The sequence below is a fragment of the Sander vitreus genome, chromosome 8 (genome assembly GCF_031162955.1).
Source record: "Sander vitreus isolate 19-12246 chromosome 8, sanVit1, whole genome shotgun sequence".
NCBI classification, from domain to species: Eukaryota; Metazoa; Chordata; class Actinopteri; order Perciformes; family Percidae; genus Sander; species Sander vitreus.
The window spans coordinates 16,225,910-16,249,907 of NC_135862.1; the positions used below are offsets into that span (position 1 = coordinate 16,225,910).

A 23,998-nucleotide genomic window follows, 5' to 3' on the forward strand; every position below is an offset into this window, starting at 1 on the left:
CACACAAATTTTATTTTGAAAAACACACAGCGCGGAAGTTACCCAGCTCCGTTGACGCTCAAGAAACACGTTGAGCTTATTAGTTGTCAATCAAACTGGCACAAACCGCCCGACAGTTAACACCAGGTTGTTTGTTATAAATTGTATATTTTAGCATTGTGAACGGGGCCGTTTTGGCCCGTTGTTCTGTGTGACATCAAACCGCAGGAGGATATGCTGGTTGTTTATCTACCAGATCTCAGTCAGGAAGGAAGTACTTGCACTGCAAACCTGCAGACTCTGAGCTAACCCATTTTATATGTAACTGCTTCATCACTGCTGTTCACTGCGTTTTTTGGAAATGAGAACGACATTATTCCTGCTGCATGCCATCTCATGCTGCTGGTTGATCAGTGCCACTCTTTCAAAAACTGATGCAAAGAAATCGCATAAAGCTGAGGCCGAGGTGAGTACAACTTCAAGTCTCTACCTCTACCTCAACCTGTATGATACAGGTCCACTAGTTTGCCTGGCATGTCTCTGGACTTACCTCCAGAATCAGGAAGAGGCCCTTATCATTGCCTGTCATATGTCCAGTCATGATGATGGTTATCTGTCACTGAAATTGGCTGTTTTTTATTCTATCTCACTGTTTAGACATCTCCATCTGAGTTGTCTGTGTTGGAGAGAGGCCTCGTTGTGTCAGACCCGCCTTGGAAAGACATAGTGAAGGAAGAAAAGAGACACTGGGCTCACATCAAGAAAACATTTCAAGGATCAGTGCTTGGATATGTCACACCTGTAAGTCACCAACATATATATCTACATTCTCCCTTGCTGCTGTTTAACATTTGACAACACAGCATTAGGATAGGTTCAGATTATTATTACCATTCAGACACAATAAGGCAATTCAAAGTGTTTTACATGGGCATAGACATACATTAAACATAAGATGTTTAAGAAAACATTAACATTGGATTTAATAGACAATAAAAACAAAAAGCAAATGCAAGCAAACAAGTGGTTACAGATTAAAAATAAATTGTGTATCTAATTTATTGGAAAGCCGCAGTAAACAATAATGTTTTGAGCCCCCCTGATTAAAATGAGCTGACAGTTTAAGCAGACTTTGGGCATTCAGGAAGCTTGTTCCACAGGTGGAGAGCATAGAAACTAAAATCTTAGTTGTGTACAAGTAAATCAGAGATGTATTTAGGTCCGAGACCATTTAATGCTTTATAGACAAGTAATAGGATTTTAAAAGCTATCCTTTGACACACAGGAAGTACATAGTCTGGCTATCACCAGACCAAGCTCAATCTTTTAAGATTGAACATTAGTCTGGGGAGTCTGCTCTGTATTTTCTCTGCACAAGAGGTGTTATCAACGGGCATAGTTGAAATGACTCTGTACGCAATTGGATAGTCCTTCAACCAATCAGACCAACGATCCGGGTGACGTGACAGCGGCATCTACGGGTTGCTGTGCTTCGGTGGCCGGCTTGTTGTAAACAAAAAGCTGCTTGATCGCTTCTCTATCATCATCGTGTTAAACCCGCCAATAGCGCGCCAGATGGATAAGCCAATTTGTGATTGGTTCCCGCAAATTTGTAACAGAAGCAGGATAGATAAACGTACAGGTTTCCATCCTGAGCTGCAGGGTGAAATCAAATCGCCAGCAGGTCGGGCTGGGTTTACCAGGTCTAGGAATACACATATCTTTTAATAATAGTAGTTATACCACACTGTAGATATACTGTTGCATGCACTGAAAATGTTACTTAAGTACAAAAGTCCTGTTGATATAATGATATCATTATTTATTTATTGATTATATTTTGTATTGTTAATTTGAATCTGCAAAGTCATTTAGGCTGTCAGATAAATGTAAAAAGTACAATATTTACCTCTGAGATGTAGGGGAGTAGAAGTATAAAGTAAAAAAGTAAGTAAAACCTCAAATTTGTACTTAAGTACAGTACCTGAGTAAAACGCCAAACTGGCTGTAAAGAGATCTTTTACTTTCCTGACAACAATGTAAGAGATGGGGGACAAAATCCACAGTCCTCCTCGTTCTTTAGAGAGTTCAGCTGAAGCAAACATGGCTTCATGAGTCTCAGTCTGAGTTATTCAAAATAAGTGGTTTCTTACCAAAAAAAAGACCTCTGGTAGCTGGGAGCTGAAATAGCTGAATAATCGATTCTCAGAGAATTAATTGGCAACTTTTTTGATAATCAATTAATCATTAACACCTTTTTCAAGCAGAAATGCCAAACTTTAGCTTATGCCCAGTTCACTACTGTAAAGATTGATGCTTTTCTTTGTCTTATATGATGGTACATTTTAGATTTGTGAATTATGGTGGCCATTTTTTACTATTTTCTGAGGTTTATTAGACCAAACAATCTATTAATTAAGAAGATGGCAGGCAAATGAATCAACAATGAATGTAATTGCTACTTCTGGCCCTTAACTTTAGAAGTTACACAATGTAACTGTCTCTCACGCTGTAGTTGTACAAGGAGGTTGTCACTTTAGGGCCAGTATGTGAAAGGGGAATGACTGCAGTGGCAGATAATTCTTTCAACATAGATATAGAAATGTAGGTGTTGTATTAAGACAGACGTTTTTATTAAAACGTTCCTTTAATGTGAACCTATTATTTGCATGTAGATTGCTTTGAGTCTTCATCTCTAAATTACATGTCTTATTTTTCCCATCCTCCAGTGGAATTCTCACGGCTATGACGTTGCCAAGATGTTTGGCGCTAAACTAACTTCAGTGTGTCCAGTTTGGCTTCAGCTCCGCCGACGGGGTCCTGAAACCTTTGATGTTCGTGGACTCCACGATCATGACACAGGTAGAGGACCAACGTCAGTGACCAATGTCCAATGGGAAGTGTTTTCTATTGACTAATGTACAAGAGTCTTTTTGTCTGTCCAGGCTGGGCCAAAGCTGTACGCAAGTCGAACAAAAAAGTCCGGATGGGTGAGTATATGTCCTCCCCACTGCCCACAACTCAGATCTGTTAATGTGTGCAAGTGCTTTCAGATGAAACTGTTATTGTTTGGTCATTTGTTTTAGTTCCTTCATTGTCTTTACCCTCAGTTCCTCGGCTGTTATTTGATGGCTGGTCTTACCAGGACTACATGAGCGTGCTGGGGAGTGAAGATGAAATTGAAGAGCTCGGAAGTGAGCTGGTGGATGTTGCAAAGGTAATTAAGTGTTGTGTTTATCTTTAATTCACTCGCAACAGTGTTGTGTTTGTCCAGCGTCTGTCTAATGAAGCTGTGGCCTTGCAGACAGAAGGTTTCGATGGTTTCACGTTGGAGCTGTGGAGCCAGCTGGGAGGAAACAAAAGAAAGTGAGTTATTCTGTTAACACGTCTGTATTACTACCTGACCATCATTCTTTTTTTGTCTGAGGTTATTCAAGAAGACAATACAAATAATCAAACATGCAAAATATTCTTCATACAGGGAGCTGGTCCATTTTGTGAAACACATCTGTGAGACTTTGAAGGCTAAAAGATTAGACTGCATTCTTGTCATCCCACCTGCTGTGACAAGGTGACTATAATTAATTTGCTTTCAAGGACTATAAATACTATTTAAAAATTGGTGCTGACTTTCCTTTGCCTTTCTTTTCTTTCCCACCATAATCAGTGTGGGGCAGCCGGGTATGTTTGGCAGGGAGGAGTTTGAGGAGTTAGCCCCAGTAGTCGATGGATTCAGCCTCATGACATATGACTACTCCAGCGGTGCCAGGTGAGTGTCACAGACACTTCATTGTGGTAGAAATGTTTCAGGTAGTGACATAATTAGTAGAAGAATAATGTTCTAAAATTATCTGGGTTTATTGCTTTTGTTTTTTAATAGACCGGGCCCGAGCTCCCCCCTGCCCTGGATGAGAGACTGTGTCCTCCAGCTTGCACCCACCACTCAGTGGAGGCAAAAGATCCTGCTTGGACTCAATTTGTATGGCCTTGATTTTGCAAGCCAGGGAACAGAGCCAATCCTGGGAGGAAGGTAAGATAATACTGTGACTACTGCTGGAATAATTTATTCACATTTTAGCAATAAAAGTTTTATACATTTCAAACTTTAAAAGAAGACTCCACCGATTTAGCATTGCCCTAAACATTGTTGGACTCACTATGGACGTTTTTTTTTTATTTTATTTTATTTTTTATAAATATGATCCAAATTGATGCAGTGGAACGAGAGAGAACTTCTAGGCATTCTTCTTGTCAAAACTGGTGCCTACATTACCCACAATGCAACTCGACAAACAACAGTTTGGTAATAGATATGCTAGTAGTGCTAAGCTAATCTAGCCTCAAGCAGAGATGAGGAGCAGGCTAGACAGGTCGGGTAAACTCACTTCTTTCTAACTCCACATCCCCAGATGCTCTGTTATCAAACTCAAACTCTTCCGCCCCAATCAACACTGACTCAAGTGACATCACTTGAGGAAATGTTATCAGCTTTCGCAAAGCGCCCTCTGGACCCACAAAAAGGCTTTATACTATTTTTCCCCCACATGCAGCAGTATTCCCCAAACCTGATTTTGATGTGTACAATTAGTGGAGTTCCCCTTTTAAAAACCCTGAAAACTTTCAAATCATAACTATTTCTTAACATTCACAAAAATATTTATGTCCAAATAAGCAACAATTAAAGTTAAAGTTGAACTCTTTAAACTGATTGGTGCTCCAAAGTATTTGACATCATCTTTTCCAACCAAGCCATTGTCTAGCCAGTGAGAAGAGCAGCGACTAAAAACATAAATAATCTCTCAAGTAAAATAACTAAAACTTTTTTTTCTTTGGTTAAAAATTGGACGTTTTGTGGTATACAGTAGCAAGAATCCATGACATTGTAGTAAAAGGCTGAAAATGTTCAGGGTCTTAAACTTGTCTCTGATTTCCTGCAGATACATTGAGATTTTGCGAGAACACAGGCCAAAACTTCTCTGGGACGAATATTCTGCAGAGCATTATTTCAGTTACAAGAGGTACTGATTTAATTACACTTAAAGTTAACAAATCATGGCTTGAATCTTAAACTTCCAACAGCATATTTTAACAAGATCTGTGACATTCATTTCAGGAACAATGCAGTTAAGCATGTGGTGTACTATCCATCATTGAAGGCGAGTCTTTTGCACATTTTAAGATCATTTTATGAACATCTGCCTTTCACTTTATTAAGTGAAGTGTTTTCATTAGGTTTACTGCTACATGGGGAGATTAACATTATTTACATTCTTTTACAGTCAATCTACCTGAGGATCTCTTTAGCTACTGAATTGGGAACAGGAATTTCCTTATGGGAATTAGGACAAGGACTGGACTATTTCTATGATCTCCTATGATTGTTGGACTTGATAGTGAAGCCTGTGGACCATCAGCACTGGATTTTTCTTTTTCTTTGAACACGGAGCAGAAAAAATTCAAACGCTGTATGCACGTATTCTTTTTCTGGGTTGTTATGTTTCTAAGTCACATCATCTCTGAAACAAGCCGTTGACAGGATTTAGTTAAGACTCAACATCTTTGAGGGTCATGAGTGTTGAGAAATCTCTACATGAACAAATCTGGGATTTGTTGATTCAAACGACACTAGCAGCAGACATGAGGTACTTCAATATGTTTTATTCATTTTCATTGACGGTATTGTGAAGCATTTTCAACTTGTACAGTTTAGTCAGAGTGCAGTGACACATCTCCATTCAACAATAGAGGGTGCATGATCATCAATATCTGTATAACGTTTAAATGAAGGGTTATATTCTTCTCTTCACGTGTCACACACATCTGCAGCCTCTCTTCAGACATCTTCTGCTGTTTTGCTCTTCATTGCCCACAAATATTTCTGCTCTTGGATGCAGCCTTGCTTGCTGTGAAGATGCATCCTTCTCTGGCTTTGAACATCCTCAAAACTGCATCTGCCTTTTCTCATTTTTATTTTCGTATCAAGACATTTGATTGTGTGGTTTTTATAATAACGACATTGAAAAGTAATGAAGTATTTACAGTGTTGCCAAACATCTGTTCTAAACCCAGCATCTTCCAATATCTGTCTGAGATGAATGTCTGTTTTAATTACATGAATATAAATGTGGGACAACTAAGCAGTTGAATTTGAGTGCTCCTGATGTTAATGTTTTCGGTTTTTTACTTGGCACTAGAGAGCAGGATTAGATTATTTACAGCAAGTGAGGTTGACTGCATATTCTGACCAGTTATTAGGTGTTTGTCTATGACTACATGAACAGAATCTTCTTGACTTGCTGGAAAACAAAGAGATAAACATAAATTGTTTAAAAAAAGAAAAAATGCTGATTAAGTATTTACCAAATTAGTATCTGTGCAGGTCAACTCACCTGTGTATGATCCACCACTGTCTTTCACAAAGTCTTCCACGACTAAGGGTAGGTTGGCAAAGTCAGGCCTCCGCACCAGTTCAAACACTGACGGCTTTGACCAGAAACAGTTACTGTTATTAAACACATTGAACACATAATGATATTTGGGTATACTGCCTTCAGATTTTATTGAGGAAGACTAACCCCTGTTAGGCTGTAGTCACTGAAGATCCACCTCTGTCCCTCAGTGGCACAACAAAGTGCTGAAACTCCTTGTCCCACTGCACAAACAGGCTCTGCACACAGAGAAACAAACTAGTCTCTACACCAGACATATAGATTACATACTGACTGCTTTTTAAAAGTAGCCCCACACTCACTTTGGTGAGAGATGAAGTGTGTGAGAATGCGGTGTAGAGAGCCGCTGTGTGCCAGGTCATTTAGCGCTCCGGGACAGTCCGGGATGAGAAGCGCCTGGTATCGAGCACCTGGAGAGGGTCATCATGATGTAACTGAGTCTAACAGCACACACAAAAATAGCCAAATGACCATGAAATTAATATTCTCACCATCGATAGATTCAAGTTTAGCAGGTGTTGCGTAGGGTTTTACGTTGAAGTCCTGCACCCATCTAGCAGTGCTTTCATCAACTCCAACAAAGTCTATTGGCTTCCCCTGCAATTCAAGAAAACATTTAGGCCCATTTCATCTCAGCTCTCCTTTACTCTGTGCTGAGGTCTCATGACGTTATAACATTCTTACGTTCTTATTTTTAGCACCTTTTAAGGAACCATTCCGCATAATTAGTTATTTTACTTTTCATAATTTAAGTACATCTTGAATTCAGGACTTTAACTTGTAATGGAGTACTTCTAGACCATAATATGTTTTACTTCAAGAACGAATGAGTAGGAATTTCCTAAAAAAAACTATTTATAGACTTACTAAATGCAGCAAAAGTGCCTGGAACGGAATACGTTACAAATTACATGTTTGGGCATGTATTCTGTATTCTTTAACGGAATACGTTTTGAAAGTATCCTTCCTAACACTGTCTACATGCTAGAAAACGTTCTGCGCACTGTGCTGCATGCAGCTGGTGCCCTTTTAGTATTTTTCGCCCCTGCCCCTCAGACAGCCTGGGTCGGCCACTGACTGCAAAAATATTTACTTTGTTGGGTTAGAAATAGTCTTACCCCAGGCGTGGCTGTTTGGAGATTAAACACTGATGTACAAAGGCTGAATGACTGATGAAAAGACGTTGCTGACACCCCTGAAGGAACAAAACACACCAGTTTAAACACGGCATCAGAGATCAGTGTATGTGCAACAGAAAATGTAACACGATTGTTGGTCTAAACCGCGGTGAAGACTTCGCTGGGTCCGGAGTGAAGGTGTGTCGAATATCCTTAACTTAAAACTAACTAGCCAACAGGTTAATGAATAAAGAACTAACGCGAGCTAAGCTCTAATTGATACATAACTGTCAGTAAATTCAGTACTACACTTTCTAATTATCACTGTGTTATTCACTACATTATTAACTGGTACAATGGACCCACCTTGAGGAGACGCACTCGCCACAATCAAACAAGTCGGTTTTGCAGACATTTCATTTATGTCCGTGTTCCGTCCACATTAAATATTTGTACCCTTTAAGAAATAAATAAGATGATAATTGTGGGTGAAATCACGCAAGAGAAAACCTCGAGGAGGAAGTACTGTCAGCTGACAACAACATCCGGAGAAGATTTCAGAATAAAGGTTCACACAAAACAATATGTGAAAGCATAGATACTGTATATGTGTGTCAAAGCCATTTGAAATCATGAATGACAATCAATTTTATTTGCATTTGACCAAATTATATATAAAAAAAAAACAAAAAACATTTGTTTATATAGTCATTATTTAATTATAATTTTGGTAAACAGTGTATGCTACATTAAACTGATTGCAAATGTAGCCACAGCATGCTCATATTTCCCTGCTCTTTAAAACGTGTTTTATGGTTACAAGTTCATCCACAAATCATAATCTTAACATAAAAGGGAAGTTATTTAATGCATGATATGGCATTTTTTAGAAAAAGCACATTGCTGCCCAGCAGCATTACAGCAGCTCTAGTGTGTATTTTGATAATAATCATGTCATAATTTGAGTTGACAAATTCACTGCATCCACAACTGTGTGAATGATTGGGGCTTTAAAAAAAACTAACCAAACTTTCTACCATTCATGATGTGACACATTTTCAAACAAATAAATCAAAAAATCAGTACGGATCTTCATTCAAATTTTGATAAAGGCAGCATGTAAACATCATCCCCACAAGCTGAAAGGAAACAAGACAGAAGGAACTTGTTAGTTTCACACTGCACATTGAAACAACCATTGTTCACACTTCATCTGCTGGCATTTTGCACAACGTTAAAAGAGATGTACATATTAACTTGTATTTTGCTAAGTGGGAGTGCTTTACCTGTAGAAATGCAATCCCAATGCCTACAGCACCGAGAATATACAACTGTCTCAGGATGAACTCCTCCAGCTTCATAATGCAGCCTCCCTAGGAGCATGAGAGAGGAAATAAATTAAGATGTTTTTATAATTTATCATTTATCCACAGCCAAACAGACAGCTCTACCTACCTCCACCTTGTAGATGTTGGAGGGATGGTCCCTGCGGCCGCAGAGGTCACTGGGACTTTTACAGCAGCTATCAGGAACAAGCCGCTCGTTCTCTGCTGCCTGGATCCACACACAGGCTCTCCAGTCTGAGGAGTTGTGACTGCCACAACACTTAAACTGAGAGGGAGCCGGTGCAGAGAGGGAAAAATAAAATAAAAACGAGACAATAGTGACTAACATTGGATTGTATTCACATGCAGGCTAAACTGTCATTTCAAATGTAACATTATCTGATCAAACTGACACTTGACACTGTGGTCATTTCAATGGCATTACTTTTTTGTCAGTCTGGCAGTTAACTCAGCTGTGATTTAAACAAAGTATCACTTCCACACCTCCTGCTGAAGTTTATCCACAGCCTGCGTGATGCTCTCCTCCCCCGGCTGCTGATATTTTTGCTGCATGGTCACCTTCAGGTTTTGTCTGAGCTCCTCATCCAGCTGTGAGACAGAAAGCAGCACTCAAGTGAATACTCGGGAGAAAATCAGCTAATCTCCCATCAATAAAAATAGCCACTGGTCAAGTTTCTTTCCTCCCCTGTAACATTCCTCTGTACCTGTGCAATGCTCTCACATAACCCCAAATATACTGTATGAGCTCCTCTGACCCCACTCCCTGCTCTACATGAGCATTCTTCAAATACATTTGTAAATAAAGATAGTTTTGTTGCTTGACTGACAAAGTGCAAACAAACCATTTTATATCCAGCTGTTAGGAAAAACAGGTGGATATTAAATGGAAACAGGTGGCAGCAGATTACCTGGTAGCAGAAAGGGAAACACTGGAGCAAGAAAAGGAGGAAGAAAGAGAGGTGTAAGAAGGATGGAAAAACAGGACAAATGAAGAACATGCACAGAGAGGCATGCAGAGAAGATTTCACATCAGGGAGTGCAGCAACTGAGGGACATCATGGGTGGTAGAACATATTTAAATAGAGATGATGGAGAATGGTGTTTGCAATCACATTAAGGGATTGTGGAATGACAAAAAAACACATAAAATATATACAGAAAGAAAAGGAAATGTCAGATTTGTAATTGCTGCAGTGATAATTAAAAGCAATGGTAGCTAGTAAAGTACAAGAACTTATAAAGAAATATACATAAGGATATTATATTGGACTATCTGTCACTATCATTTTGTCAAATATAAACAAACACATACAAGCACTTCACCTCTTGGTAGGTAATGTAAGCCAGCACACCAGCAATGATTTCCAGCAGGAAAATACAGAGCAACAAGACCAAATACTGGTGAGAAGGGACATGAAATAAACAAAAACACAACTGTGAATAAACTGAAGATGAAAATGATCAATTCCAGCATTTTTCAGATTGTTTCAGTACATTTCTGTGCTAAAAAAAATATGTTTTTAGATATGACGTAAACATTAAAAGTATGAATAAAAGGTAATAAAGGTTTTACTCCAGAGATCAAAATTTGGTAAAGGAAGTTACTCATTACAAAGGCAGTAAAGGCAAGGTAAATTTAGAAATAGACATAACGTCACAGAGCTTGCACAGTTTTGCTTCTGTATTATATCCTCTCACTTGTGTCTGTCTGTCTGTCTCACACACTCCTGCGCCTGTGATGCCCTTCATTCCTCTGGCATGAGCTGCACTCTAAATCTAAACTCTTAAAGACACACTGCGTGACTTTGTCTGTTATATCTGACACCCATGCCTGTCTGACCTAATGAGCTGCACTGAATGCAAGCAGACAAGACAGAAGGTCACCAAGGATTAACTTTCAATACATGTAGACTCAGACCAGGTTGTGTGTATAAACAGGAACTTGAAAGTGTCTTTCCTTGCTTTCTGATTCCACATAATTAAATGGGGTTTTATAGCTTTGGTGGAGTGAAATAAACATTTCTCGGCCAGAGGGCAGTGTTTTGTGTGTCTGATCCATCTTACCACAATCAAAATACTCTTCATCTCCTTCAGAGTAGCACAACATCCGATGATCCCGGTCACTATCACAATGAGCCCCGCAGCTATCAGAATATAAGCTGAGGCTGAGTAGAAGCTGGAGTTCAGTAAGCTGATGTAGTCGCTCTTTTCCATCAGAGTCCACACTCCCACTGCCATCACAGCCCCTCCTGCCAGCTGAAAGAAATACCATTGTCAGCCCAACTCAAACCAGATGCGCATATCAAGAATGCACCACATTATTTATTTTTGAAGGCTCCTAAAATGTGACGGTGATGCAAACAAGACAACGCCTCATTCTTTATCTGTCAGCCTCAAGAGACTTTCAGCTAATTTTTTTTTATCTGATGCACATAAATCAGGGTTTCACATCTGAGTGCATATTTAGTTTTACAAGAACTGATTCAATCTACTCTTAAAACCTAAAGTTAGGAACATGAAAGTTAAGAAAGTAAAAACTGAAATTAAATGTTATGATATATAGATAAATTGTACGATTGTCTGAAGTATGTATTGTAGCTTTTAGTGCACTGCAGACACAAAATCATAGGGTAAATGTAGTTCATAAAAACTACCGGTATATAGAGCATATAGAATATTACACATTTTGTATAGAATATACCTAAGGAATAAGTTGTTTTTTCAACCGTGAGAAACAATAGAAATTGTGCGAGCTGTGAAATGATTCAGTATCATAAAAGTAAAATCCGCATTAATATCTGTGGCATCTGAAGCAAAGCATGTTTAATGCTGTAAGTGAAAGTTAATTATTACTACTTATAGTATTCATAATTATCATAGTAGCCAATAGAGCCCTTAACTGAGTTTTGTTGTCTTAAATACAGATAAAATCTTAATACTTCCTTGTTAGCTTACCCAAAAAAGAATGTTAAAGAGAAAAAGTAGATATTTCAGACAAATTGTCCCACAGCTCAGTGTTTTTTCACCTTGAACTTCCATTCTGAAATGGAACATGTAAATGTACATGTTAGTACACTGCAGGTTGATGTACACACAGGGAAAGCATTGCCAAATGAAACACTTTCTAGAGATTAGGTAGCAGCTGAATCCTACAAGATCCTCAGAGAGCAGGCCATACCCTTTAATACTGATTATTATCATACAATGTATTGTCTTTATACTCGTATGGCGGCGAGCTGAATCCATTTAGTGCTATATCTGATTGAGACTAGTCAGTTATGGTATCCATGCAGGTATTTCCTCTTTCAGTCTGCTGAAAAGTTGATTTACTGGGTGGAGTTCTAACACAACTACAGTATACATGTCATTTTTAAAGTTTTAAATGTGTTGTAGACCAAAAATGAAATGTGGCACCTTTCAAACTTGTGGAAAGTTGGTATAACAATGGAAAGAGCTCAAAAGATGAAATCCAATCTGTTGTGGGGAAAACATATTTGTGAACTTGTGTCACATGCCATGCAGCAGCCAGATATACATGTCCCCCCATCCCTGTAACTGAACCTGATACAGTGATATACCGTTGACTTTTAACTCTTTATGAATTAGTCTGTTTTTATCCTAACCTCAACTGAACTATCCTCTGCTTCTATTTTAAAAAGGTTGACTCTGAGCATCATGAGGAATAAGTGATCACTCTCTTTATTATAGTATATGATACTGTATATAAAACAAATCAAGAAAGAGTAAAGGGACAATAACTATAAAACATTTAAATATTTAACACATTAAAAATGGAATGCTGTTTTTCAGCATTTAGAAAAAAATAACCTCAATGTGTAATTGTCCAGCAGCAAAACAACATATCCTAATGGTCATAATCAGAGTTATTTTTAACTCATTGTGTCATGGAAAAACTGCTCTCCCTTTCCGCTGAGGCTAAAATACTCCTACCTGATTTTAGATGTTGGGCCCTGAAGGATGTAGATTATTGGGGTAATGTCTTCCCAGATCCCACCAACCCCAGTGTCAATGAGCTGCTGTCTTTGAAGGTCAACTGCAACAGCGTTTAGTCCTCACTCAGTTGACACTCAGACCGGAGCCTCCTACTCAAAGGTCTGTCCTCTTTTGGCACAACAGGCAGCTCAACCCTTCACAAGCTATATAGAGTACATGGCTGCCCCCAGCTGGTTTCTCATCCATATGAGCTCTAAAACAATTGTACAGCCTGTAAGATGTTCAAAAGATTTCAAAAAGACTATGACAACAAAGGAGTCATCAAAACTATATTTTATTAGATGGATTATAAACCAACATTACAGATACTGTTCACCAGTAAACTTGTTTTGCAGAAAAATGTCACTGTCTGTGTCTTGAAATGATTTAGGTGACCTCAGGACTTGGGCCTGTGAGTTTTTAGTTAAAAGTCTTTCAAAAGCCTTTCATCCTCTGTTTACGTACAGCAACCTCTTTTAGCTTTTACCTCAGTCAGTAAAAGTGCATCTTCACATTGTCGATCATGCTTGGAGACTAACATCCTAAAATGAAGAACATTATTGAATCATTGTGCAGCAGAAACCACAAAATTTGAGAATAAAAATGAGTTTGTAGTTTACACCGCTGATCCTGTTGCCTGGCTTCACCTCAGGTTCATGACAAAAATGATATGAGATGAACTACACTCAGATGCCAGTTTATGAGGTGCATCCCTTTTACATCCATGACAGTAGACTAAATAGTGCTGAAACAATTAGTTGATTAATTGATAACTGACATGAATTAATCGCCAATAAATATTTTACAATTCCAGCTTCTCAATTGTAATGATTTGCTACTTTTCTGTTTTATATCATTGTAAACTGAATCTTTCAGGTTTTCACCTGAGCCTCTGGGAAATTGTTAGCCTGGCTGACACCAGACCCTTCTCAGCTGTAACTGAGAGTGGCTTGTAGAGCAAATCTCTAATTTGCCGGAAGTTCGTCAGGGTTTTCCCAGGCTAGGAAATTATATTTTATGCCAACAATTACAACTAACAATTTATTGTTATAACTAAACAATTAATTGATTAAAAAAAGTGGCAGATTATTCAATAATTGCAGCCCTTATTAGACACACCTCTTGGTATAACGCAATACAATTCAAATGCACTACAAACGACAGCCCCAAAACTGACTATAAAGTTGAATCAACACCTCTCCAATATGAAGGTAGGATTTGTTTTGCATGGCTGCTGTATTAGACTGCATACCTAATAAACTGGTAACAAAGTGTATTTTGACAATACTGTACATATTACAATGTATTTTTATATATTGACAATTAAGTGTACAAACAAAATGCCAACACAGCAGATAGAAATAAGATGCCATACCCAGCCAGATAAGTCATCAGCTCCTCTATGTTACATCCAGTTTTGGCACTACACTCATAAAACAAAGCTTGGTGCTGCTGTAAAAACCAGGAAGTAAAAAAACAACATTTTAATACATTTCTTTCAAAGACAATGTTCCATCCTTAGCAGTGTGAGTAAATCACTGCGGAAACATTTGAGTGTGCCTGACCTCTGCTAGTCTCTGCCCCTCGCCTGTTGACACTTCTCTGCTGTGACTGTCTACCAAGTCCAGCTTGTTGGCCAGCAGCATCAGTACCGCACCTTCACACATCTTCTCCTGGTGCAAACATTTAAAGACACTTTTATTAGTTTTGAAAACTGAATCAAAAAACACATCAATGTTAAGGAAAGCTACTACATTATCCACACAGATGTCAAACAAAAACAACAAAAATCAAATTTGAGATTTATCATGGCATTAGTGTCTACAGAGATTCCTGACGACAATCACCTGCATGTGTATTCAAATTGGGGCAAACTGTTTTGCATGTTTTTCAATCCATGACATCTCCACCTGCTCACCTTCACAGAGTCAATCCACCCTCTCACAGCGGCGAAAGAGGAGGATTGAGTTATGTCATACATGGCAAGGATACCGTCAGCTTTCCGGTAGTACTGCTCAGTGATGCTGCGAAACCTGAACAATGAAAGGAAGAAGAAAAAAAAACGACACCCACAAAAAGCTAAACTGAGTTATTATTAGGTAGCAAGAAAAAAAGATCCTACAGCTCCAATTGTATAACGTCAAATATCTAAGGCTACAGAAAAAGCACATGGCTGGTAAACATGTGTTTTACATCTGACCTCTCCTGTCCTGCAGTGTCCCAAAGCTGCAGGGTGACGGTGGTGGAGCCCAGGGTTAAAGTCTTCATCTGGAAATCTATACCTAGAAGAAACAGAGACCCAGTGTCATACTATTAACCTGTGCTGTATTATCGCCTCCCTCATGAGTGATGTAGCCTATTTCATCTTTTTATTACTGCTTGTTACTGCTTTGCGTGGTTGAACGGTGCAAGAAGATGGCTCAGGTCTGTGTTGCTTGGCTGTGTTTTGATGCTTGCATGGCTTCTTATACTGAATGGGGATACTGTTGATGTGTAACTGTGCTAATGTCTTGCTGCTTCCTGTAGCTCTGCATGGCTTACTGCTAAAGCTTATTTGTTGCTCTAGCTGTCTGTATGGTGTCTTGTTGACTTCTGTCTGTATAGTTTAACCTGTACTAATGTCTTGCTGTTTCCTGTTGCTCTGGTCTAAAACCATCTGGCCAAAGGACTACAGTTGAAAATCAGCCAGCAGGCTAACACTGGCACATTTACAGAAATGTTAATTAGTGTGTGTTGTCCTTTATAAAATAAAGAATAAGATTACTTTACTTATATATACACTTTTAATCATTTAAGCATCCCTGTGAAAGAGTGATAATTAAAGAAAAGCTTACCCACTGTAGTGCTCATTTTACTGTAGAAATGTCCTGTGCAGTAGTGCTGGATGAAGGAGCTCTTACCCACCCCTGTGTTACCCAGGAATACCACCTTGAACACTCGCTGAGGACTGACAACTGTGCTCTAAAATTCAAGTAAAGGGACCACACTTAACATTGTGATATCAATGTCATTTCTTCTTTCTTCTGCGTTTAAGAGGATGCACATTTAACCTGTGCTTCATCATTGCTGTGCAGAGTACAAAAACCTCAGCGTATCATCTCATTAAAAGGTCTCCAGTTGTTATATAACTGTTATATTAATGTATTTGTAGGTTTAATATGTTCCCTACCTGGGTTTGCACTTGTTCAACATTTTCACACCTGACTCTACATGACGGTTGGTGTCTCTTGGATGAATTTGTCACCTCTGTGTCTTTGTCCTGCTCCAACTCATTGGATGAGCTCAGCTGTCTTCAGAATCAATGAATACACACAATTAGTTGCTATCCCCGGGCAATCTGCCTCGCATTACTGCACAGAGGATTAATGTGATGTCAGATGCGGTTAGTCATACAAACCTTTTCAATGGCTTGTCCTGCAGTAAGTAGTTACCTATGATTGACCCTTTCTTCTGCAAAGGCTTTCTGACATTTGGATTCTAAAAGGTTTTTGTGGAAAGTGAGGCAGAAGAGATTTTTATGTTTTTTACAGTATAAATAGACATGCTATTGTAGGTTTACAAGGAACATTTAGTAACAATGTGTTCTCTGTAGAAATAATAATTCTGCTTCACACACAGGCAGATTAAATATGTTTAAAAGGCAAGTATTCAGTCCAACTGTGACATTTATTCTGCTGCAAAGAAGTTTAACATTAACATCATCATTTATCAGTAAATACACTTGATTATAAATTATATGGCAATACAAAAGTACAAGAAATGTCACTCATGTTCATTGTGTTATTGTCAATATGAATATGTTGTTTTCTTTGTGAATTATTTGTTCAGAAACTTGGATCATGAGAGATTGTTGGAAGTTCAAATAAAAAAAACAACAAGCTAGTTAACAGCTTTGGCAAAATGTCATAAATTTAAGAATGTAGATGGGATAAAGGACCCCTGCTAGTTCACCTTCATAAATAGTGCAATATACAGCATTATTAATCAACATATTAAATACTCTTTCTTTGAAATTGGCACAGATAGAATAAATGTCTTTTCAACAAAATCCTTCACTTCACTGACCACATCAACAAGATGGGGAAGAAAATGGCTGACATCGCAAAAATTCCAAATGGGGTCAATGAACACACGTTCAATCAATAACCAAACAATAACAGCTGCCCATATAAATAATTATCATCCAGAGGATGGAATGAAGCATTAAGCCATTTCAAGACTTAGTTTAGGTTGGATAAATCTGCTGAGTCCACGGGGTACAAAGGTCTTCACTGAGGTAATAAGTTAATGGCAGAGGAGGAAGGACAGAGCGTCTGTGACTAACCCTCTTCTGAGACTGTTGGGCATCTTTCTCATCTCGCAGCCTTTTGTTCATATCCCTGACACAAAGAGAGAAAATCACTTAGAAGCAACATCACACTGGCGGATGTTTAGAGTGGTGAAACGTGACTGAAACAGCAGACAGCAGCTGTGTGGACTTACCTCAATAGCTCCAGTTGTCTCAAGAGACTGTCCTTCTCTTTCTGCATGTTCCTTGACACCTTCATCACGGTTCTTCAGTGAAGCAAACACATTGGTAAAGATTGTTCTATATTCTTCGTATTGTTAACAAATCCCAGGAAAAGCCCCAAACCAACAATTAATTGATCCTTTTAAGTACTGCCTATTTAGCCAAAGCCTGATTTAAATAATTTGTGACATAGATTACTAAAAACAAATCAATGAGCCTCACTGTTGCTCTGGGCAACATGTTCCTTCATTATGATGAACAAGGGCACTGTAGTTTATTTTTTTTATAGTATATATATATATATATATATATATATATATATATATATATATATATATATAATAGATTTATATATAATATATAAATCTTATTATTATTATTAGATAGGACAGCTGAAGACGGGAAAGGGGGAGGGAGAGAGAGAGAGAGAGAGGGAATGACATACAGCAAAGGGCCAAGGTAAATGAGTAAATAGTAGTCGAGTGAAAAATACCCCAACTACTGTGACAAGGTTATTTAAAATAAGTTCAAAAATAAATGTACATGGGGCGCTTGCTCCACCAGGTGAGCTAATCCACAACACAAAAAAAGTTCCCAACAAAATCGCATTTTATTTCTGTTTAAGTGGTGTTTCCAAAAATTATAGTACTCAGCTCTTTTAGTTTATCCTACCTTTTAAATAACTATATATGTTTGAGCAGTCTTTATATTTATGTCCTCAGTAGGGATAAATGTACCTTGCCACAGACAGGGTAGGAAAGTATTGGGAGACAGACTAACACATTGTTGGTTTGGTCTTTTCGTGGGATTTGTTGAAAAATACATAATCATTCCAACATTCTCTTAAATAAACTTCTGGTATTCTTGCAAATATTATCAGATCAGCCGCCAGGGACGCTCAACTGAGAAAAGATGTCCAAATGATTGTTTCTTATTTTTCACATTTGGGTAGTTTTAACCTTGTCTGACATGGAAAAAAAGTTCTGCATCTTTTTAATTTAAACTCACATTGGCTATGGATAAAAAAAAAAAAATCTCTTAACAGCCTGCAGATTGTTAATGAAGATTTTTTGGGGCATTTTTAGGCCTTTATTGTTGACAGGACAGCTTAGACTTGAAAGGGGAGAGAGAGGGGGAATGACATGCCGCAAAGGGCTGCAGGTAGGAACCGAACCCTACCAGGTGAGCTACCCAGGCGCCCCTGCAGATAGTTTGACTGGCATTGGAAAGAGATCAGATGACTCCCATGTGTTTATTATGTTTTTGTTTTTCTTTATAGCAAAGCAGTCAAGCGTTTTCTTTCTGTTTCATGAAGTGCTATTGAAATAAAATGATCAGCATTATTATTATTTATAGTAACAAAAATATGTTCAGCCATACCACAAGGAGAGACAGTGTATTGATGACGTGCATTTCTGATCTTATAATCGGGACATTCATGCAGCTTCTCGTGCTGTTAGCCACTCACCTCTGTCTGGCCACTTGTTCCTGGGCAGTGCTGAGCTGTAGCAGGCTGAGCTGTCCCAGAGCGGCCTGCAGCTGCTCTCTGCTGCTCTCCACCTGCTCCTGTAACTGGGTGTTGAGGCTCCGCAGCTGCTGGTTCTGCTCCTTAATGTTTGCCTGTTCACAGCTCAGCTGCCGGATTCTGATCTCCAGCTTAGGACAAAGACAGGTCCTGTTGATTCACTCATTAGACTAAAACTCTTTAGAAATAACATTAGTACTATCTGGACGCCTACCTCTTTCTGTTGGGTCAATGTATTCGCCAACTCTTGCTCCTGCATCTTCAGCTCCTCCTCAAGTTGTTGCCCTCTCTGCTTCTGTCCAATACTGTCCTTGATTTTATAATACATTCATTCAATGCTATTATGAGGATCACTTTTGTTAATTAAATGGCGCAAAGGCTGGACTAAACAGCACACGTCTGTACCTGAGACAGGCGTTTCTCTCTCTCCTCTATGATTTGGTTTTCCATTTCTTCATATATGGACCGAACAACCTGATCATGTTCACTCTCCCGTCTAAAACAGAAAGAAATTACAGTTGAATGATTTTAGAAAACTCAACACAATAGGAATACTCACGCTTAAATACGGCACAATGAGCTGTTTCATGTGCAGAGGACAGTGGAAGGAGGCTGGGACCTGCGTAGAGCTTGTTCCAGACTATCTCTCTCTCTGATGGAGTCCTGTAAAAGGGACACTGCATGGATCAGAACGCCGTCCAGGACACTCAGCAGCTCTGGTCTGTCTCTCTGGAGTTCACACCACAGAGAAGAGAGCTCCTGCTGACTGACACACAACACACAACTGTTAAAGCACCTGATGATATCTAACCTTAACAACACAACATCACTCACTTACATCACAAAAGATGCTGGGTTTTAGTGACAGACTGTATATGTACAGTATCTGTGCATCAAGCATCTCAATCCTTTGATTCCTGTAAAAGTTATCCAGCTCAAAGATTTGCATTGTTTTGCTCAAGAAACTCATTTTTAACATTTTTTGTTTAAGAGAGAAGAATAAAGATATATATATATATATATAAAATACAATAATATTGTATATGCAACCTTTTCATTCAACTTTATGGTAACTTTGGAGGCTGCAGTTTGAATTGTATCGCATTCTTCTGAGGTGTTTCTAGTTTTTTGTCCACCTCATATATGAAAATTAAGGTATGCTAAATAACAGAAACACCTCTGTATTAGACTGCATTCATTTTAGCCAAGTGTACCTAATAAACTCAGTGTAGATGGTACTGTATTGTTGCTACTGTAATAGTCCTTCTTGGGATTCAATGGCAATGAATCTATGACAGTGATCTTACTCTTTGAAGAGTTGGTCAGCTCCCAGCTCCATCAGTATGTTTACAAATCTAAGTGCGGGTGGTTCCTGGGACCATTCCACATGGTCCGTATCCTCTTCTGCTTTGTCTTGACTCAGCTCAGTCGTGTCCTCCAGCCCCACAAACTCACCTGCACCCCGGGCAGAGAGAGGCACAGAGGATTTGGTTTACCCCTCATGTTGTCCTCGGGATTTTCAAAAAAATGTAAAAAAAAACAAACAAAAAAAAACACCGGATGTAAAAAATTTGTAAAAAAAAGTGATCAAAACATTGGAAAAAAACACAAAACGTAAACAAACAAAAAAAAACTTTTAGAAAAAGCGACTAAAACATTGAAATAGGGACAACATGGTCGACAAGAAGACAACACAAGGGTTAAAGTGAGTTCATTTATGAATGAACAGCAGCTTTCCACATAGACAACATAGTGAATAGTGGTATCAGATCACTCAAAACACTACACTTACCAAGTCCTGTGTTGAACTCAGCAGGAGTAAGGAATCCATTGCTCTCCCGGTCCAGACTCTCAAACACCGTCTCCAGCTGTTCAGGAGACAGCGGCAACTCCACTTCTAGCCTCTGAACAGATGAACATAGAAAGTTCAAGACTCCACAGTCAGCCTAAATTTTGTTATTCTACCACATAGGCTGCTCACCTGCATATCCCGCTTTGTGATGAACCCTTTCCCCTCTTTGTCACACAGCACAAACAGCTCCTTGGCCTTGCCCATGGTCTCTGCCAGCGGGCTTCCTGGCACTGCCTCTCTGGCTCTGGGTGAAGCCAGTGGACTGCATGTACCCCAGCCTGGCCTTAGGCTCCCAGCTGATAGGCCCCGCGATCTGGGGCTTACTGGTACTGCCTCACCACTGCCTTGACCCACCAGCACTTCGCCATCATTCAGCCACTTAGACATTACTGCAGAGAGGCCGGCAAGTATGGGTGGGGAGTTGCTGTGTGTTTCATTATATCTTATATACTTGTTGACGTCTCAGTATGTCATTTGGTATTAAATGCTTCACTTTACTTGTCTGGGAGTCATGAGAAGTAGAGCTGAAACATGAAACATGACAAATAATCTGCAATTATTTTGATAATCGATTCAGTCATGTTTTTAAACCATAAAAAGAAAACATGCCAACCATTCTCTGGTTCTAGCTTCTCAAATGAGAGGATGCACTGCTTTTCTTTTTCATATAGGCTACTGTATCATTGTAAACTCAATATCTTTGAATTTTTGACTTTTGGTCAAACAAAAAGAAGCTATTTAAAGACGTCTCTGTGGTCTCTACAGTAGGAGGTTGTGACGGGCATGTTTATCCCTATTTTTGACATGTCATAGACTAAACTATTGGAAAGAATGATAGGCAGTTTACTCAATAATGAAAGATCATTATTAGTTACAGCCCTAATGAGACGTCTCAGTTATCATCATTGTACTACCAGTCGGAGTAATAATCAGAGACATTTGCTGACATGCACCTACAACACCAAAACAAATTCCTTATATGTGTAAAAAACGTACTTGGCAATAAAGCTTTTCTGATTCTGATTTTACAGTGCTGCTCATAAGTTTATGAATCCATGCTAAAGTTGACTAAAAAGAAGAATAAAAAAATCATCTTTTGGAAATTGATCTTAATGCCTTAATTAAAAAAATAGGAAAAATCCAACCTTTAAGGACACAAATTTTCTGTGTGAATGAATAATGTATCGTAATTAAATAAATGTTCTTCCTTAAAATACAGGGGGCATACGTAAGAGACATGCAGATTTGTATTTTTAAAGGACAGTTATTTCATGGATCCAGGATACTATGCATCCTGATAAAGTTCCCTTGGCCTTTGGAATTAAAATAGCCCCACATCATCACATACCCTTCACCATACCTAGAGATTGGCATGGGGTACTTTCCATAAAATCATCTCTCAATGCAAATCAAACTATTAGGCTAACTGAAATAAAACCATGCCAATCTCTAGGGTATGTGATGATGTGGGGCGATGAAATAACTGGCCTTTAAAAATAAAAATCTGCCTGCCTCTATGGGAATTTAACATAGGGGTGTACTTACTTATGCTCCCTGTATTTTAGGGAAGAACATTTATTTATTTACGATACATTATTCATTCACAAAGAAAATTGGTGTCCTTAAAGGTTGGATTTTTCCTAATTTTGTAATTAAGGCATTCAGATCAATTTCCAAAAGATGATTCCTAAACTCATGAGCAGCACTGTACTTTCTTGATGAACCAGAATAAATTAAAAGACACTTTGGATCTTCTCTCTTAGTGCTGCAAGATATTATGAGAACCTGACACTACAGGTCCTCCCTTGTCAAACATGAGGTGCAGAACAAACTAAGCTGTGACTCTACACATTATCTACAGCTGCTGTGATCAGGTGTTATTTAGATGAGGGAAACTTAAATAAATTTGATGCTGCCACTGCTAGTAGCGCCCATGACTTTGCACCAGGATGTTTCCAGGGTAAAAAACAGGATGGTGTCATGTGAGAAGAGTTTGTGTGTACTCGAAGGGGAGGGTGATAGCCAGGGGAGAGGCAATGCAAATAAAACATTTGCAGTTGTTTGCATTTTCAGAAATACCACAATTGCAAACACATTTTACTACTGGGAAAATATGCCACAATATCATGAACATTCATAAAGCAGTGATTTATGACGCATACAACAAGCATTACACATAATCAGTCTTCAGGTTAGATGGCATTTCTATTACACAGGAAGGAAGGAATTAAGGAAGGAATTAAATCAAATAGTTTAATTTAAATAGAATTAGAAACAAAGATATTTCCGGATGTCGAATTCTGTGTCAGTGTTAAATTAAATATTACCCCTCCTTCTTCCTATCTCTCCTGTCATGGAATCTATGATCATAAAACCAATACCTAAAAATCATGCACTGATAATAGCTAGAAAGCTTCTTTCTGATGATCTATAAAGATCAAAACGTCCTCATAACATAAGAGATATGTGCTGGGATAGCAGATAAGAAACTATGTAAACATTATATTTTGTATGTCAGTTAGCCAACAGCCATGCCAAAGGTCAAATAAACTCCACACTATTTAGCAAGGTCGGTGTGTGAAGAAATGTGGAGTCAGGGAAAGTACATTTACAAAGTGTACAACATGTTATAGGCTACAAAACTGTCACTCAAACTTAAAAAAGTCCTACACTTTGTGTCAACATAAGACCGTCTGACTATGAGAACATATGCTGCTTGAAAAAACTATGACAGCTCTGATCAACAGTAACTTAAGTTAAATAGACAGTATGTGAAATGCAGATTAGCTAGACTGAAATTCAGCTCGGAAACCGACAGTGAATAAAATGGCTTAACGTTACATGCAACTACTGTTGGAGCCTTGTAGTTAGTTGAGGTAAACCAAACCAAGAGCATTAAGTAATGTAACGTTATTATTAAAGAAGAAAAGAACCCCACACAACACTTAGTCCGTTGTTAATTCACCATAGCGGGGAGCATGAACATAAACGCTGTCTTAATTTCTGTAAACAACCTACATTACTGTATTTGTATATTAATTCAGCGTAGAAACTTTGACTACTCACCTATAGTGTACTGGACGCAGGTGTCTACAACTACAGGAGTCAGCTCACAGAGTAACGTACTTCAGTCACGTACTGACGTTAGCCGCTGGGTGGCAGTGAGCACCGTGTATGGTGGAAGTTTACCGTAATGTTTGATGTAGCCCGCGAAATGATGGCACAC

General features: G+C 38.6%; 4 protein-coding genes across 10 annotated transcripts; 1 reads left to right on the forward strand and 3 right to left on the reverse strand.

Annotated features, from left to right (window-relative positions):
* The first annotated feature begins 20 nt into the window (after positions 1 to 20).
* Positions 21 to 6,125, forward strand: chid1 (chitinase domain containing 1). Its single transcript, XM_078257096.1, has 12 exons — positions 21 to 445; positions 637 to 780; positions 2,709 to 2,841; positions 2,925 to 2,969; positions 3,090 to 3,196; positions 3,284 to 3,345; positions 3,461 to 3,550; positions 3,647 to 3,748; positions 3,860 to 4,009; positions 4,917 to 4,997; positions 5,093 to 5,135; positions 5,259 to 6,125. Exons 1-12 carry the CDS (start codon positions 341 to 343, stop codon positions 5,355 to 5,357), a joined length of 1,161 nt encoding a protein of 386 aa, XP_078113222.1. The 5' UTR covers positions 21 to 340; the 3' UTR covers positions 5,358 to 6,125.
* Positions 5,618 to 8,092, reverse strand: gatd1 (glutamine amidotransferase class 1 domain containing 1). The gene is made up of 7 exons (XM_078257101.1): positions 7,913 to 8,092; positions 7,547 to 7,623; positions 6,920 to 7,025; positions 6,731 to 6,838; positions 6,555 to 6,646; positions 6,369 to 6,462; positions 5,618 to 6,275 (listed from the first exon to the last, which is right to left on the reverse strand). The coding sequence occupies exons 1-7, from the start codon at positions 7,959 to 7,961 to the stop codon at positions 6,160 to 6,162; spliced, it is 642 nt and encodes a 213-aa protein (XP_078113227.1). The 5' UTR covers positions 7,962 to 8,092; the 3' UTR covers positions 5,618 to 6,159.
* Positions 8,093 to 8,477: 385 nt separating this feature from the next.
* On the reverse strand, positions 8,478 to 13,083 carry cd151 (CD151 molecule). 4 transcript variants are annotated; one of them, XM_078257097.1, is made up of 9 exons: positions 12,844 to 13,083; positions 12,307 to 12,366; positions 11,848 to 11,932; positions 10,957 to 11,148; positions 10,216 to 10,290; positions 9,376 to 9,480; positions 9,002 to 9,157; positions 8,833 to 8,919; positions 8,478 to 8,685 (listed from the first exon to the last, which is right to left on the reverse strand). In XM_078257097.1, exons 3-9 carry the CDS (start codon positions 11,929 to 11,931, stop codon positions 8,626 to 8,628), a joined length of 759 nt encoding a protein of 252 aa, XP_078113223.1. In that variant the 5' UTR covers position 11,932; positions 12,307 to 12,366; positions 12,844 to 13,083; the 3' UTR covers positions 8,478 to 8,625. The 4 variants fall into 4 exon arrangements, with proteins under 4 accessions (XP_078113223.1, XP_078113224.1, XP_078113225.1 ...); XM_078257098.1 differs by lacking the exon at positions 12,307 to 12,366; XM_078257099.1 differs by lacking the exon at positions 10,216 to 10,290.
* Positions 13,084 to 13,161: 78 nt separating this feature from the next.
* On the reverse strand, positions 13,162 to 23,922 carry cracr2b (calcium release activated channel regulator 2B). Of its 4 annotated transcripts, none has more exons than XM_078257092.1 (18): positions 23,839 to 23,922; positions 20,902 to 21,296; positions 20,713 to 20,824; positions 20,228 to 20,375; positions 19,540 to 19,686; positions 19,326 to 19,416; positions 19,135 to 19,230; positions 18,864 to 19,051; positions 17,368 to 17,439; positions 17,210 to 17,264; positions 16,283 to 16,362; positions 16,055 to 16,175; positions 15,720 to 15,846; positions 15,086 to 15,167; positions 14,804 to 14,918; positions 14,451 to 14,558; positions 14,261 to 14,337; positions 13,162 to 13,427 (listed from the first exon to the last, which is right to left on the reverse strand). In XM_078257092.1, exons 2-18 carry the CDS (start codon positions 21,157 to 21,159, stop codon positions 13,343 to 13,345), a joined length of 1,962 nt encoding a protein of 653 aa, XP_078113218.1. In that variant the 5' UTR covers positions 21,160 to 21,296; positions 23,839 to 23,922; the 3' UTR covers positions 13,162 to 13,342. The 4 variants fall into 4 exon arrangements, 3 of the variants coding, with proteins under 3 accessions (XP_078113218.1, XP_078113219.1, XP_078113220.1); XM_078257093.1 differs by having other exon boundaries at positions 20,902 to 21,161; positions 23,839 to 23,894; XR_013502381.1 differs by lacking the exon at positions 13,162 to 13,427 and having other exon boundaries at positions 14,733 to 14,918.
* Between the last annotated feature and the right edge of the window lie 76 nt (positions 23,923 to 23,998).

Bases quoted from the DNA above. Each gene is read 5' to 3' on its own strand.
- gatd1 (XM_078257101.1), bottom strand. From the start codon at position 7,961: ATGTCTGCAAAACCGACTTGTTTGATTGTGGCGAGTGCGTCTCCTCAA. The intron at 6,647-6,730 runs GTGAGTGTGGGG...CTCTGTGTGCAG, and splicing joins ACACTTCATCTCTCACCAAA to AGCCTGTTTGTGCAGTGGGA. The intron at 6,276-6,368 runs GTGAGTTGACCT...TTTGTTTTCCAG, and splicing joins CAGTGGTGGATCATACACAG to CAAGTCAAGAAGATTCTGTT.
- cracr2b (XM_078257092.1), bottom strand. From the start codon at position 21,159: ATGTCTAAGTGGCTGAATGATGGCGAAGTGCTGGTGGGTCAAGGCAGT. The intron at 15,847-16,054 runs GTAGGGAACATA...CTTGAATTTTAG, and splicing joins TTGAACAAGTGCAAACCCAG to AGCACAGTTGTCAGTCCTCA. The intron at 14,338-14,450 runs GTCAGGCACACT...TGGTTTTTACAG, and splicing joins AGGGGCAGAGACTAGCAGAG to CAGCACCAAGCTTTGTTTTA.
- cd151 (XM_078257098.1), bottom strand. From the start codon at position 11,931: ATGGAAGTTCAAGGTGAAAAAACACTGAGCTGTGGGACAATTTGTCTG. The intron at 10,291-10,956 runs GTAAGATGGATC...CCTTCTCACCAG, and splicing joins TGAAGAGTATTTTGATTGTG to TATTTGGTCTTGTTGCTCTG. The intron at 8,920-9,001 runs GTAGGTAGAGCT...TCATGCTCCTAG, and splicing joins CCAACATCTACAAGGTGGAG to GGAGGCTGCATTATGAAGCT.
- chid1 (XM_078257096.1), top strand. From the start codon at position 341: ATGAGAACGACATTATTCCTGCTGCATGCCATCTCATGCTGCTGGTTG. The intron at 3,197-3,283 runs GTAATTAAGTGT...GTGGCCTTGCAG, and splicing joins AGCTGGTGGATGTTGCAAAG to ACAGAAGGTTTCGATGGTTT. The intron at 3,749-3,859 runs GTGAGTGTCACA...GTTTTTTAATAG, and splicing joins GACTACTCCAGCGGTGCCAG to ACCGGGCCCGAGCTCCCCCC.